General features: G+C 40.8%; 1 protein-coding gene across 7 annotated transcripts in view; it reads left to right on the top strand.

Moving 5' to 3' along the window:
• Window positions 1-14,684, top strand: part of phactr3b (phosphatase and actin regulator 3b) — a 42,166-nt gene that overhangs the window by 1,340 nt on the left and 26,142 nt on the right. For 4 of the 7 annotated variants that reach the window (XM_020703396.3, XM_011475265.4, XM_020703397.3 and 1 more), the window contains exon 2: window positions 13,468-13,626. In XM_020703396.3, coding sequence (XP_020559055.1) covers window positions 13,468-13,626 — 159 coding nt within the window. Of the gene's footprint in view, window positions 1-10,687; window positions 10,958-13,467; window positions 13,627-14,684 lie in introns of those variants that run through there. The other 3 variants (XM_011475266.4, XM_078947545.1, XM_078947544.1) reach the window with 1 other exon arrangement.

Consider the following 14,684-nt stretch of genomic DNA (forward strand, 5'->3'; position numbering starts at 1 on the left):
GACTCAAAACTGTACGGCTGGATAGCTCCACTATTGCTGGCCATTGTTGTTGCACCGGAGATGTTAGATTGGGGGTGTGAGGGGCTGTAAGCTGTAGCATTAGAGTGTACACAGAAAGTTCTTAGTTATGGGTGATGGAAAGGGGGAGCGGGGTTGCTCCACACCAACACTTCTCCCCAGGACTGAGTTTTTTTTCATTTGGGCTAAAAATGACATAATTATAATTAAAAGATCACCAGAAACCTCTTCAAAATACATCAAGAGATGATCGAAATGGGGCTTTTTTTCAAAAAGAACGATGATGCAACTCTTTCCAGGCAAACACTGATGTGAAGATTCTGACTCCAATTCAAAGATATTCTCCTGATTTCCACCTGACAGCCTGTTGGGTTGGCCTGTCCAGCTGCTGCCAGCAGTCCGATGACATACAAGGAGCTGGAGGAACAAACCTAGTAAGACTCTTGTAAGTTTGAGCCAGAATTGCAGGTACAAAAAATTGAAATTGGAATAAAAACCATCGCTACTCCCCATAAGCACCTCATTTGTGCCTCATTTGGGACCTTTGCAGTGTAAAACCCCTGCTTGGTGACATTATGCCAAGAACAAATTGATATTTGGTTGTCAACATCTATTTCACATTTTTCAGACGAGCAGACATCCATCCATCTTTAGAACCCGCTGAATCTCTTTTGGGGTCACGGGGTCGCTGGAGTCTATTCTTGGTGGGTGAAGGCGGTGTGTCACCAGTCTGTTGCAGGGCCACACACACATTTGAGGAGGATTTAGAATTTTTAATCAAACTATGAAGCATGTTTTTGGACTGTGGGAGGTAGGGCTGGGCTATTTAGAATTTGTTATACAATGATAGTTTTTTTTTTTTAAATATCAGGTGATAACGATACATATCACGATATACCGGTAATCCAAATAACTGTATTTGTCAAATTTGAACACTATGCTGCTCATAAGAGAAACGTGTTTCACATTTTACAGAACAAACAAAATTGACAAACATTTTTGTCAACATCCCGTGAATAAGCTAGAAACTAAAAGCAAATTGTCAGGATTTCTTCTCATAGTTTAGACTATTGCTGCTGTGCAGCTCTGACCATCATCATTTATTGCAGATGGAACATGCTTGCCTGCTCCAGGTGATAAAATAGGTCGGTGGAACTTCCTGTTTCAGAAGGAACACGCCTTCTGCACAATTTGCAGAGCACGTTACTCTGTTTTTGGTCGAATTTTAAATCACTGTGATACCTTCACACAGGGGCCACATTTTAGGTTTTGAATCACTGGCCAAGTAAAAAAAAAAATCTACCGGCCAAATATGTTTTTTATCTTTTAACAACAACAGGGATTGAAAAGTTTTAGACAAGGTGCTTTGGTTGGCCACCAGATGTCAGTGCTCTTAGATGTTATTTGTCAGACGCTTCACTGCTTCAAACTTTATTTTTCTTCTGCCTTTTTTTTTTTATTCTAAAGTCAAACTCTCAGGTTCATAATATTTCATTTACCCCTTTGTAGTTGCGATTTCTTTTGGTCTAAAAGCGGTCTTTTGACTATGACATGTTGCTTTTAGGCAAAATAAAAAAAAAAAACTTGTGGTTTTCTAGGACATAGTTCATGCAGAGCGACAGGAGAAATTCACCTCTGAGTTGTGGGTGGAGCTGTAGGCGTGGAGTAACCCCACCTCTGCTTCCCTTTCCTGTTACTGAGAGCTCTCTGTTTACACTCTCATACAGCCCCTCACAGCCCCAACCGAACATTATGGGTGCAAAAAAAATGAAGAGGAATATTGGAGATTTCCAGCCACACAGTTTAGATCCAGAACTCAGCTCAGATGAGGAAAACGAAGATCTAGTCGTCTACGCGTGGATGCATCAGAATGCAGCGACACAGGGACCTTGTGGCCCACCCGGCCTGTTTTCTGTGTGACGACTATTTTCATCTGCTCCTGATTCACAATGATTTGAATAGTCAGAAGTGCAATTTAGAGCTAATTTAAAAAAAATGTCCTCTGTCCTCAGAAAAATGCCACAAGTTAAAAAATATATATATTTTCAATGAAGTTTGAAAAATTGTGGCAGTTAAATTAGTGAAATTTAATTTAATAAGTTAAATTTGTGTTTTATTTGTACTATTTAAAAACACTTTTTTTTAATTCAACCAACATTTATTTTTATTTTTTAACTAGTAATCTAAATTTAGCAATTTAAAATAAATTCTGGATCATTCAATGGTTGAATATTAAAAATTAAGCTTAGGGATTAGGATTTTTGGTGACTGGATGGTGCACATTTGTTTTATTTCTTTTTTTTCTAATTTACATTTCTTTAGAAATTATCTTTGTCATTTTAGCCAGGTTTACATTATTCTAGTCTTTTCTATTTTAATATTTTAAAAAGACAAAGCAGGAGTTGAATGACAGTATTTTTCTCGAGTCTGTGCAAAAATGTTATGTCCTGCAGCAAAAGGTAAATACAACTGACTGAATTGACATAAGGCGGCCACCAAAGGAAACGACATGATTGGAAAAGAAGTTTGCTTGAGATTTTCCAGCTCAACTCAGCCGTTATGTTTCAAATGCAGTGTTGCCTTAAACCTATAGACTGCTTCTCCTCCCTGTTGTCTTCCATGATGTTCTTGTACTGTTACAAACTGCTAAAATAAGACCAATATACATTTGTCCTTGCTTTTTTTGCACCATCCTTCCTTCCCTCTCCATTGCAGCCTCCCCTGCACCTGCAGGCTGTTTGCGATTATCAGTTCAGTCCTCAGAGAGACGGGATCTGATGAAAAGATCCAGATTCCTTTTATTTTGACGCCTCATGTTTAATGGAACAGGAAGTCTTCATATAGCTCGCTTGTCTCCTTTCATGTTGGGTGCAGAGAGAAAGCAGACCTGGCGGCCCACAGTCTGTATGATGTCATACATGTGGTTTGATTTGGCAAAATCTGAGGCGTTTAACGAGGATGTTTTCTTGGCTAGAAATCTTTATTGGTGTTTGATTCCTGTTTGTATATAAAAAGGGTTAAATTATGTAACACAATTGTTCAACCCTTTTATTCATCTTTTTAGAGCTTTGGCTGAAGATTAGGTTGCATGAAAAGGAATGGCAGTTTAGCAGTACTTTAGTTGTTTTCCATCTTTACCATCTTCAGTGGCATCTATTATTTTTATGCAGTTGATGCTGTAATTTGTTTGTTTACAACAAAAAATATTGAATTTCCAGCAAATAAAAATCATTTTTTTCATCCATCAAACATTTAGCTAATGTTTAAAATAACTGCTTTGATTTGATCTGAGCTCAAATTAGGACATTAGGGATGCTTTGATGATTGACAGGAAGTAGAATTGTGGGACTCAAAAAATAAAATCTCACTCTACTTTGCTCTGCCAAGTCCCCTATTTTAAAATGGGTTATTGATATGAGTAAATAAAATTTACAACTTATTTCCACCCATACTCAAATATATACCTGGAAAGTGTAAAGGAGTGTAAATAAGTAATAGAAAGTAGATGGACTTTTGTTCATGTTTGACTTGAGAATGATGCCAGTGCGACAAAGTAGTGGATTGCACTCAGAAACCATACATCCACATCCGCGTCAATTGACTGCTCACCACAGTCTCTGCAGGCCTGAGTCGTGGATCTTACGAGGGTTTCTTCCGCCTCAACAGATTAATAATAATTTAAAAAAGTTGTTATAAGTGTATTTCGGCAAGAGAAATAGAGGTGTGGCATAAGAGATCAGTCAAATGCACGAGTCTCACAGCCATTGGGTGAGAGTTGGCAACCCTACTGTAGGTACGAGCATTTACTGTACGTATATGAGACTTCCAACAAGCTCACTCCTGATTGGTGAGAGTGGTTGCCGCAAAAAAAATGACTCAGCCCGATTCGGACTGTTACATTCTGAGTCATTTTGACATTTACAAACAAAACAAACAACAAGTGAAGTTCCAGAATGTCTTGAAATAACTATTTACTGACGTTCCAAGAAGGCGTTGTCCATATCATGACAAAATGGTGAGAGAATTTACTTCACCTGGTTGGAAGTAAGATAATTTCTATGGGGGATGTCCCACTTTCTCTGTCCAGGTCTCAGTTAAAAAGGGTAGAAGAAAAACTGAAGGAAGTTGGCTAAGTACAGGAATATACTGAAAAAACATGGCCTTAATGGAATCATCTGGACTGAATTGGTAACAATCATATACAATCAATACAGTTCTTTTCTATTTTTTCTTCTGCTATTTGTGTAGCACGTTAAGACAATCTCAGTTTAAAGGGGTCCTTTATAAATACACTTACATGACATGTTTTTTAATATAAATTTTATGAAAAGCAGTCTTTATAAGGTGCAATGGCAGTTGGACATGTGCGTCTGCGCCATCAAAATTGCTGCATCGTTGTTGCTTTTTACACCCAAACACAAAACATCTTTGATTTTTTAACTGCAAGTGTGCACATTCTGTTCAATGAAGCAAAAATGATGAAACCCTTGCACTTTTCTTTCTACTGCTGCAGAAAAGATGGTGCAAAACACACTTGTGCATTGGTTTCATTTATTGGAAACAACTCGGTCAACTGTAGGTGATGCACACGTTATCATTTCTCGTCATGCTTGAATTTCCCGCTTTGAGCCACAAATGCAGCGTTTTTGCCACCCAGCATGAGAGTTGTGCTTCTGCAGAGTGGTGGTACAGGCAGACCAGAGGATATTTAAAGCACATGCTGTAAATGGGGTGAGAAATGCAGTTAAGTGGGGGTCAAGATCAGCCGAGGAGGGAAACAAGCCGGTGTGGGTGTGTGTGCGCCCGCGAGGGGGTCCAGCTTGGCAGCTGTTGCATAATTGAGGTGGTCAGTCACTGTCACGCTGGCGGATCTCTCACAAAGAAAGCGATTGGTCCCTCCAAGGTCATGTGATCGCTTTGAGTTCTTCAGCTTTGCTGCAGTCAAAAGGCCTTAAATGAAACATGCTGTTTATTTTTTGTTAAAAGCAAGGATCTAGATTGGAGCGAGTGACCATGATGACGGTGATTTTTACAGTTGCAGCAGTGATTTTGCAGGATTGATTTTTTTTTCTCTCTCCATAAATTAGCTGGCTAAGGCTCCCTGGCGTAGAGGCTGATTCAAAAGGCCCTTTATTTTGTGCAGAGTCATCTCTTGTGCGACAGTGCACCCATCAGAGACGTCCCCCACAGGGCCTCACAGCAAAGCACGACAAAGCATGACATCACCCTTTACCAATGGCATGATACAAACTCAGCTGTGAAGGACGCTGTCAGAGCTGTGGGGAGTTTGTTTTCTTGAATTTTTGCCCCCCATCGCTCAATGATGTTCGATTTATTATTATTATTTAACAACCTAAGGATGGGACGGTAAAAAGGGTGAATAAATGGAGTTTAAGATTGTCTTAAAATGCTATGTGGCATTAACAAACAAATCAAACAACAAGTGAAGTTCCAAAATGTCTTGAAATATACAAAAGATAAAATAGTCCAATACTTGTTGGAGAGCGGGGTTTAGCCCATGGCGTTCACACTCGCTACGCCGTACGAGTGCATATTGAAATTAACAATTATAAGCAACTTACATCTGAGTGCAAAGACTTTCATTTTGCTTGTTGTACAGGAAAACAACAGTTTTTTCTGATTATCAGCCAGGCCAATCTGCCATCACACACCTTGGTGGGTTCAAGTTCCAGACTTGGCTCCTCAAGTTTTAAACGTAGATCAACGGGTTTTATACTTAGCTCTTCAAGTTACAGACTGAGATCTAGACCAGGGGTAGGCAAACTTCTTGACTCGTGGGCCACAAAGGTTCTAAACACACCAGGAACCGTTGTGTGGAGTGTTTTAATCCACATCATTAAAGAAAGAAATAACATGCAATCTGGATGAAAATGCTGTTTGATTTTGATTGAAAATGAACACTGTCTATGTATATTTTGGATTGGATTTTTAATTTTAAAAGTAACTTTTGTTCTCATTTTAATGCCATTTGCACTACTGGGTTGATTTCCCTCAGGGGAAAACACAAACTCAGAGAAATGCTGCATTCGTGTGGTGTTGCAATGATCGGAAAAATGACTGTCTGACTTGAAAAACACACATGAACGTCAGAAAAACAACACAATATTTCAACTCAGGGAGGAGAAAGGCAATGGGGTTGCACTGCATAGATAGTGAACTACTGGTGCTCTACAGAAACCATGTCCTAAACGACAGGTTTTTTTGATTTTTGCTAAAAATGGCATAATCAAAATAATAAATAAAAATCACTGGGAACGTTTAGTTTAAAAGGTCATCAGAGTGGGTCTTTAAGATGCATCCACTCCATTCCATGACCTTTCACATGCCAGAACAACTCAAAAACCTGTGGGCACCTGTTCAGTTAATGCACCGTATGTGTGTATGTGACTATAAGGCTTCATACAAGCAGGGAACCTCCAAACCAAATGATGGTCTGAAATAAATGGAATTAAAAACAGTCACATGCACAGTAGTCGTAACCCTCCCCCTCTATTCTTATATTACCCTCCCCCATAGTAAAAAGCTGTTTTTATGCTTCATTATGCTATAGTTTACGCATTTAAACCGATGTTCCCTTCGCTTTGTCTTTTTTTTGTTGAGCCTGTGGAGGTTTATAGTACAGAATTAACTTTTTAAGGTTTCCCCCTACATGCCATGAAATGCACAACATAAAAATACGATCACTGTGTGTGGAGGCAAGGCTGAAATCTACCCAGAGACTGCACGACGGGAGCCGGGAAAGGGGGGGGGGCTGGCGGATGCTGCTTGACTTAAGCTGTCAGCCGATCACACATAATGCATCTTTTATGAATGTTTCACGTGCTGACCTAATTCCTTTGAAGCTGAGTAAAAGCAATATGTTGCACATGAGATACACAGCAGTCTCCGACAGCCAGAGGTTTGCACTGACAGGCCAACAGACATCCCCACTCACAGAGATTTAGCGTTAGCTCTTTGTTTTGACGGAACAAGTTCGTTGCGAGCAAAAACGTCATTTTCTCAGGCAGATGTGTGATTGCAGAGTCTGGAGGACAAGGGGACATCCCAGCAGCTACGGTGCATTCATTAGGTGAGGAGGAGACATTTTTACAGAGAGCCAAGAAACATTTGATAAACTAAAACATGGAAATAAAAAAAATAATAATAGAGCGAACACCTTCAAATGAAATAGAGCAATAAATCCAATGACATTTATATTAAACAGCATTGTGCCATCTGTCTTAGATTGTTACATTTAAATAATAGGGATGGACATAATCCAAAACAGGTAATGTTATGGTTAAGAAAGAGTACAGTGAATTAATGAAACAAAAGAAAATTATGTTTTTATTATCATTTTCTATAAATTTTTTCTCTCTATTTTTAAAATTAAAATCATTTAATTTCAAAGAAGTCTCTGCTGGGACGCACTGCTGTCGAAAACCACTGTATTATATTACTCCAAAAGGGTCACATGAAATTCCCCTTTTAGAATAACTGCAAGATTAAAAAAAACCTTATCAAAGAGGCAAGCAACCTTGAATAGCCTCTGCTTTTTGTGGCTACACATTCGCCCCCATCATGGGCAGTTCCAGCTAAAATGACATCACCATGACAGAAGAGGTAATAGTTTCAGCTGCAAACAGTGCAAATGACAAAGGATGACCAAAGACATCCACAGAAACCAAATTTCCTTTCTTATCTCGGACCGATAATCCAAACTTTGTGTTTGAACTTTAAAGTAAAATCCACAGCTTTCCTCATCAACCAGTGTTAATCGCTGAAAAGCAAAACTAATTGCATAGTTTTTCAAATCAACACCTAAATCCATGTTATACAAATGTGTTCCCAGTCAAACATATTTATTTATCATTCAGTGTGGTAGTTGCACCAGTGTTGGAGCAAGCAGGAATATTGATTGCAAGGAAAAACTGGGATTTTACTTTGATATAAAGACATGATAGTTATGGCAAATAGTGTACAACTGAAAAATGGGATCTTCCAATTGGCTAAAACTGTATTTTGTTTTGCATATAGCTGACTGGAGGGGTGGCTAGGTTCAGCCAACTTGCACCTTTTAAAAAAAAAACTCCCAAAAAAGAAGATTTCACAAAGAACTACGTAGGAGTCAGGAGTTCTTGATTACCGTCCAGACGGTCATGTCAGAGTTTGAACAGAGTGACACTGAAAAGAGACAACATTCTGGCCATTTGACCTGGACTTCTTTAGTAGGTATCCCTTACTAAATCTATAGTTTGATTTTTGCTTACTTTTAGATTTCTAAACAAATTCTTACCATTTCAAATCACCCATGAAACTCTTATGGCTGGCATGAGGCCTGGTTGAATCATCTTATGATTGTACAAATCTTTTTCCTGTGCCACCAAAGTTAACTCTCTCAGTTATGTTAGCTTCACCCTGGCTCAACCAGCATCAAATTCCTCTGCAGTTGACCCAGTTTTCCATATTTCCTCCATTCTAACATGCACATTACCAACCTCAAAACTGGCAAGTCAAAACAGAAAGCAGCTGGCGGAGTTCTTCGTGCGTTAATATCCAAACTGGGAAGGCATCGATGAAATGCAGAATATTTCCAACGCCATTGCTCTACATCACTGGAGAAATCTGTGCCTTTTTCAAGCTGGGAACCTTTTTCATCAACTGATTACAGGCCTTGCGTGCACCCTTGAAGCATGCCCTCCTCGTCCTAGCACACATTCAATAAAACCGTGTAAATATTTAATGAGATTTGGGTTTGCTGAGTAGCCCACATCATTGTTTATGTTCCTCGCATACCGCTTGTGTCCCTGAGGAGAAATCTAGCCATTGACTGTACTATCTGTGATGTAACAGTGTCCTTCCTTATGTAGTGGCTGTCAGGGAGATCGATTTGAAACTACGGAGGCTTTGTTTACACACCAAGTGTTGTAGAGTGAATTATTAATACTTTTGACTACCTATCGACTAAATAGATGTATTGCGGTTCGACATAATTCACATAGAGCAAAGTAAGGCTGCCAGCAGCGGTAAACAACCTTGACTTTCATAGATACTTGATGATGTTCTTGCTTTTAGCCTTGGCAGCTGCTCTTAGGAGCAAAACCTAATCACAATGAATGCAGTAATTAGCAAATACAGTATCATCAAATGAGAGTGGAAAACGGTCAGGAGTGAAATAGAGGAACTCAAATCTGAGTGAATCAGAGAGTTTCCAACACTGTTGTCTACAATGTCAAATGGCCTCATGACCTGTCATAAGTGTGTTGATGGCTGGCGCCCTGTTCATGAACAACAACTGAATATGTTCCGGTGAAACCTAGATAACAAACACTCTTTGACAAACCGTAAGTCTTTGACCGTTTACACGGTTACCAGCTAATTCTGATGCAGAGAAAAGCATCTTCTCGTATCGGTGTTGCAGTGTTATGTTGTATAACAGATAGATCCATGCTTTCATGTTGCTGGCGCCAAATTCTGACGCTACCATCAGAATGTCACAGCAGAAATGGAGACTTGTCAGACTGACAAAGTTTTTCCAATCTTCTATTGTCCAAGTTTGGTGAGTCTGTGTGAATTGTAGCCTCAGTTTCAGGTTCTCATGTAAAAGGAATGATACCCGGTGTGGTCTTCTGCTGCTGGAGCCCGTCTGCCTCAAGGTTGGACGTGTTGTGTGTTCAGAGATGCTCCCCTGCAGACCTCTGTTGTAACCAGTGGTTATTTGAATTCCTGTTGTCTTTCTATCAGCTGGAACCAGTCTGGCCATTCTCCTCTGACCTCTGGCATCAACAAGGCATTTCTGCCCACAGAACTGCTGCTCATGGGATATTTTCTCTTTTTCAGATCATTCTCTATAAACCGTAGAGATGGTTGTTGGGTGAAAATCCCAGTAGATCAGCAGTTTCCGAAATACTCAGACCAGCCTGTCTGGCACCAACAACCATGCCTCGTTCAAAGTCACTTCAATCACCTTTCTTCTATGTTCTGATGCTCGGTTTGAACTGCAGCAGATCGTCTTGACCATGTCTACATGCCTAAGTGCATTGAGTTGCTGACATGTGATGGGATGATTAGACGTACCTATAATGGCCAGCAAGTGCACCATGCATTTTTGAATCTTTATATCCGAATTCCTTCACTACCGACTCACATAGTGCACTATATAGGGCATTCGCCATTTTGTTGGGGGTGCCCGAATCTACAATTTCAAAATCGAGTGCCCTAGAAATCTCCCAGAAGTGAAAGAAAATGGACATAACCTTTAAAGTATGGAGGATGGTAGGTTCCACCTCTGATCAATGTGCCAATCAGAAGAGAGCAAACTTAAAAAGTGAGCAGAGGTGACAGCAGGGAAATAACTGGAATATTTAGTCACAGATAGGAACTATTAATATACGTTTTCACTGTACGGGCTATTGAAAAGGTATTACAAATGTAAGAGTTTGAATATTACGATACGTTTGGGCTAAATGTATTTTGAGGTTGATGGAATTTTCCATTTGAGCTTGGCCATTAAAAATACAAATTTACGTCATGTGTGTTTTATGTCTCCTATTTTTTATATCGAGGCTGTTAGGTGTTTGTGAAGGCAGCACGGCGGCTGTCGTGCCTCCAGTTTTCAGTCAAGCCTGGATGTGTGCCAGTTTGTTTACCCTCCTCCTCTCGTCCGGAGGGGCGGGGTCCACATGGTACTACACCAACACTAGCATTTCTAGTGTGCAGATGAAACGCTGCCCCTGGATTCTGCTCTTCTTCGCCGCTGTTGGAGACATTTTTACGCCTTTTTGTTGCGTAATTTTTGTCTTATTTATATGATTTTTGCGAATAAATTGAGAGATAAGACGCGGAGGTTGTGGAAACACCGCTCAGGCTGCCGGCGGAACCAGCGGCTCTTTGGGGATGTGAACACTGAGCGCTGCAGGAAACTGAATGGCAACGATAAGTAAGTCTTGCTATGGTGGGAAATAGTGCTTTTTGAAATTAAATAATATTTATGGTCAAGGTTTGTGCTGCAAACCCAAACAAATCACAGGACTGTCAAATTAACACTGAACTGGCTGGAGAGTTGAGATTTACAGACATTTCCTAAAGGCATCAGGAACATTCTATCACAGTGATTTTTCTTGTTGATGCATCTTCCCACCATTATATGTTTCACAGAAAAAAAGCTATTATCTTATCTGGTGAATGAAATGATGAGCTTCTTCCTGACTTACATTATGCATCATTACTCTCTGCGTGCTGATTGGCCGCCCCGTCTTCTCTGTGTGGAACCAGCCTTCCCATCCACCCAGCAACTCCATGTTCCTCATGCCGTGGTGACTCTCCTATACTTCCCCTGCCTCCTCTCTGCAGCATCCAGCATGGTTGCTATGGCAACTGCAGCCTGACCCCTGGCTTGTTTGTTACAGTTACTAGGGGCTTGACCTGAATTTTGTTGCAGCATCCAGCGAGGCGCTTATCACATGCACGAGTGACGTGCACCTGCACCAGTGGAGTATGTTTATTTGCAGTTATGTCATCATCTGACCGATGTGAGTTCATCTTTTTAAAATCATGCATTAGGACATTTTCGCCAAGTATTTCCATTGCGTTGAAGCATTTCAACATACATTCAGTTTGTTTTCCCAGCAGTGCTTGGGTTGTTGGGGGGGATTAATGAGCAAACGTTGTGGATTCAGTGATGGTTGGAGCTGAAGGAGCCTCGCTGTGCTGCCCACGGCTCAGCTGTGAGCTCCCCGAAGTGTCAGCTTGTTGTTAAAGCCAGACTGTGTGGGAGGGCCTATTTTTGTCCTTTCTCCGAGAGACTTCACTCTCCTCAGCCGTCATTTTGGTTCGCCACGACAGCCGTCAGCTTAGTGTCTCTTGTGGTTCCTCATCTGCAGCAAGGAGATGCCAGAGTACTTGCTAAGAGGATAGGCATCGATTTGCGATACGCGGGGCAGGAAATCGAAACTCCTGCATGTGGTTAAGTGTCAATTTAGATGTAGACACATTTCAGTTAACAAGTGGACACCCTTGAAAGTTTTTTTTTAAAGTTTGAAATCCTACTAGCTCCATACACAATAGTGAGAATCTTTCCTTTAAGCAGCGTTCACAGGAAGCTCGGCAAGAGCAGCTTTTTAGAGGAATGCTTAGAAATGCATGAATGAATCAAAATGTCGCTATGGGGTTGTTTATAGAGAGAAATCAACATTATAATAGACTTAAAAACTCATAAAAGTTGATTTTGCATGATATTTTTTAACACTTTTTTTGTCTTTTAGCAGCACTACTTTAGCATTTTCTTATTTGTTTAAAATAATGTTGTTGTTTTTCTAGTTTATAAGTCAACCGCTTGTTCAATGCCTGTATCAAAAATAACTTTTTAGTCGTGTTCATTTATCTCAAAGACTTCCAAAACAGACACACGTATCGATAAGTATCCTAAATGTTACCAAATGCTGAACAAAACCATGAAAATAAAACAAACTGCATCTGTGTTGAATTTTCTCACCAGGTTTCTGGGACTCTTTCTATTCTTTGCGATGTAAAGCAAACGCTTTTGTGTGATGCGTTCTGTCCTGGAGTAAAATTGTGATGCGTGCAGATGCCTCCGCTGAAGCTTGTTCATTTGTCAGATGTCTATAACAGAGTCCTATTGTCCTGTAAGCTCTATCTGCCCTGGAACCATGTAAGTCAAACAAAGTGAAACTCTGTCTTTCCTCCAGAAATGAGACTGGAACTGATGGAGCCTTTCCAGCCACTGACCTACATTTCTCACATGATGGCGTGTGCAGTTTCCCGCCGCTTGTGTTCTGAGGGGTGACAGGACGTCTTCCGCAGTTTAACCGCCGAAGGCCATCAGAGCTGGGGTGGAGTGTGTCGTCGCCAGCTCGTGTTAAAGACCCACGCCAATGAAAAGTGTATTTTTAACAAACTCTTGGGGCCTTTTTGTGATGGAAGACATATAGTAGGATATTAAGCTTAAAATAGAAATTCAGAGTATATCCTTACTCAAATTGTCATGAAAAAAAAAATGCAGTTGGAAAAAGATCGTATTTTTGACACAGAGAACAGGCTGGGCGGGCCACAAGCTCCGTGCTCCGCTTCATTCTGATGCATCCACTTGTAGACGACTAGATCGCCGCACGTCACCGTTTTCCTCGTTTGAGCTGGCATCGTGCTTAAAACTGTATCGGTAATGTTAGGTCGGGGGTGTGAGGGGCTGTAAGCTAGCAGGATAGAATATAAACAGAGACCTCTCATGGGTTACGGGAATGGGGGGCGGGGTTGCTCAACTCCAACAGTGTGGCAAAGTTCGGATAAACCACTGCCGCTCTGCAGAAACAGCTCAAGTTCTTGGCTCAAAACAGCAAGATCATGATGAAATGACCACTGGGAAGGCTTTGAGAATAGATCAAAAGATGATCGGGGTGGTTCTTTACAGGTGGCCTCTGTTGTTTGTTGCAGATGAGATGGACCAGCAGAGGGCGCTGCATTCCGGTTGCTTGGTCTCAGGGGTCCGGACGCCTCCCGTCAGGCGTAACAGCAAGCTGGCCAGCTTGGGACGCATCTTCAAGCCCTGGAAGTGGAGGAAAAAGAAAAATGAGAAGTTGAAGGCTGCAGGTGGTGAGTGACAGCAGAGAATCCGACTTAGAAACCATGAAAACTAATATTTTAGGGATGTAGTCCATGTCAACGAGACGCTGTCACTCTGGATTGTTTGTAGTTTATTAGTTTTTATACCATGGTCCGGTTGAATACTCGATTCTGATTGGCCGCTGGGTGTGCATTAAAACCTGATAACCGCACGGTGAAAAAAGAAGTTCCGGTCACCTAGCTTAAATGTTTTGTATCACTGCGCCGGCTTCTGTAAAACAACCTTTTGCTTCATCATCTGGACAAAAGCAAGCGGTAAGAGATGAACTTTCTCTCTGAACTGATGCTTTATTCAACCCATCGGAAAGATCAGCATATATATATATCGCAGAATCTTGACTGCAGCGGTGGTGGTGCGGTCTTCACGTAACATATAGTCCGCTTTTTGTGAGAAAAGCGATCCAAATGGAAAAAAAAACAAGAATTAAGGACTAAAAACTGGTTAATATGTATTGCTTATGTAACTGACCATGGTATAAGCGGGTTAATGGCCTTCGAAGTGTGCGTTTATTACTTTTTAACGCACTTCGCGAAAGCAACCATCCGACGCGAAGCAGAGGACGCCTCGGACGGTTCAGGCTTCCACGGCGTGCGTTAAAAAGTAATAAATGCACACTTGGTCGGCCACTAACCCTTACATAGTCGACAGCCTCTCGTACGTGCAGCATTTACGTGAAGTCAGTAAGGAGCCAGTGCTCCCACCTCACTAATGACTGAAGTTTGGCGTATGTCTGTGGTCATCATCATTTTGTTTGATGATTTAAATAAAATATAGATAAAAAACAAATATGTGTCGGGAAAAGAAAAAAAATGGAAACTGAGATGAACCCTTTGCTCAAAATCTTTCTCTTTTGTCGGAAAATAAGTGTTTGTTGTGTTGTATCGAATAGTGATGGCGAGATGATGCCCCGCGAAGCACTGAAGCGTTCCATTCTATGGAGTGCTTCATTTGCTTCACCAAAAAATGAATAACAGGCAGACGGATCATTGAACAATTATGATCAGTGTGGTTTGGGTGGGGAAATTTA

The sequence above is a fragment of the Oryzias latipes genome, chromosome 5 (genome assembly GCF_053564925.1).
Source record: "Oryzias latipes strain Hd-rR chromosome 5, Olatipes_Hd-rR_3.1".
In the NCBI taxonomy this organism is placed as follows: Eukaryota; Metazoa; Chordata; class Actinopteri; order Beloniformes; family Adrianichthyidae; genus Oryzias; species Oryzias latipes.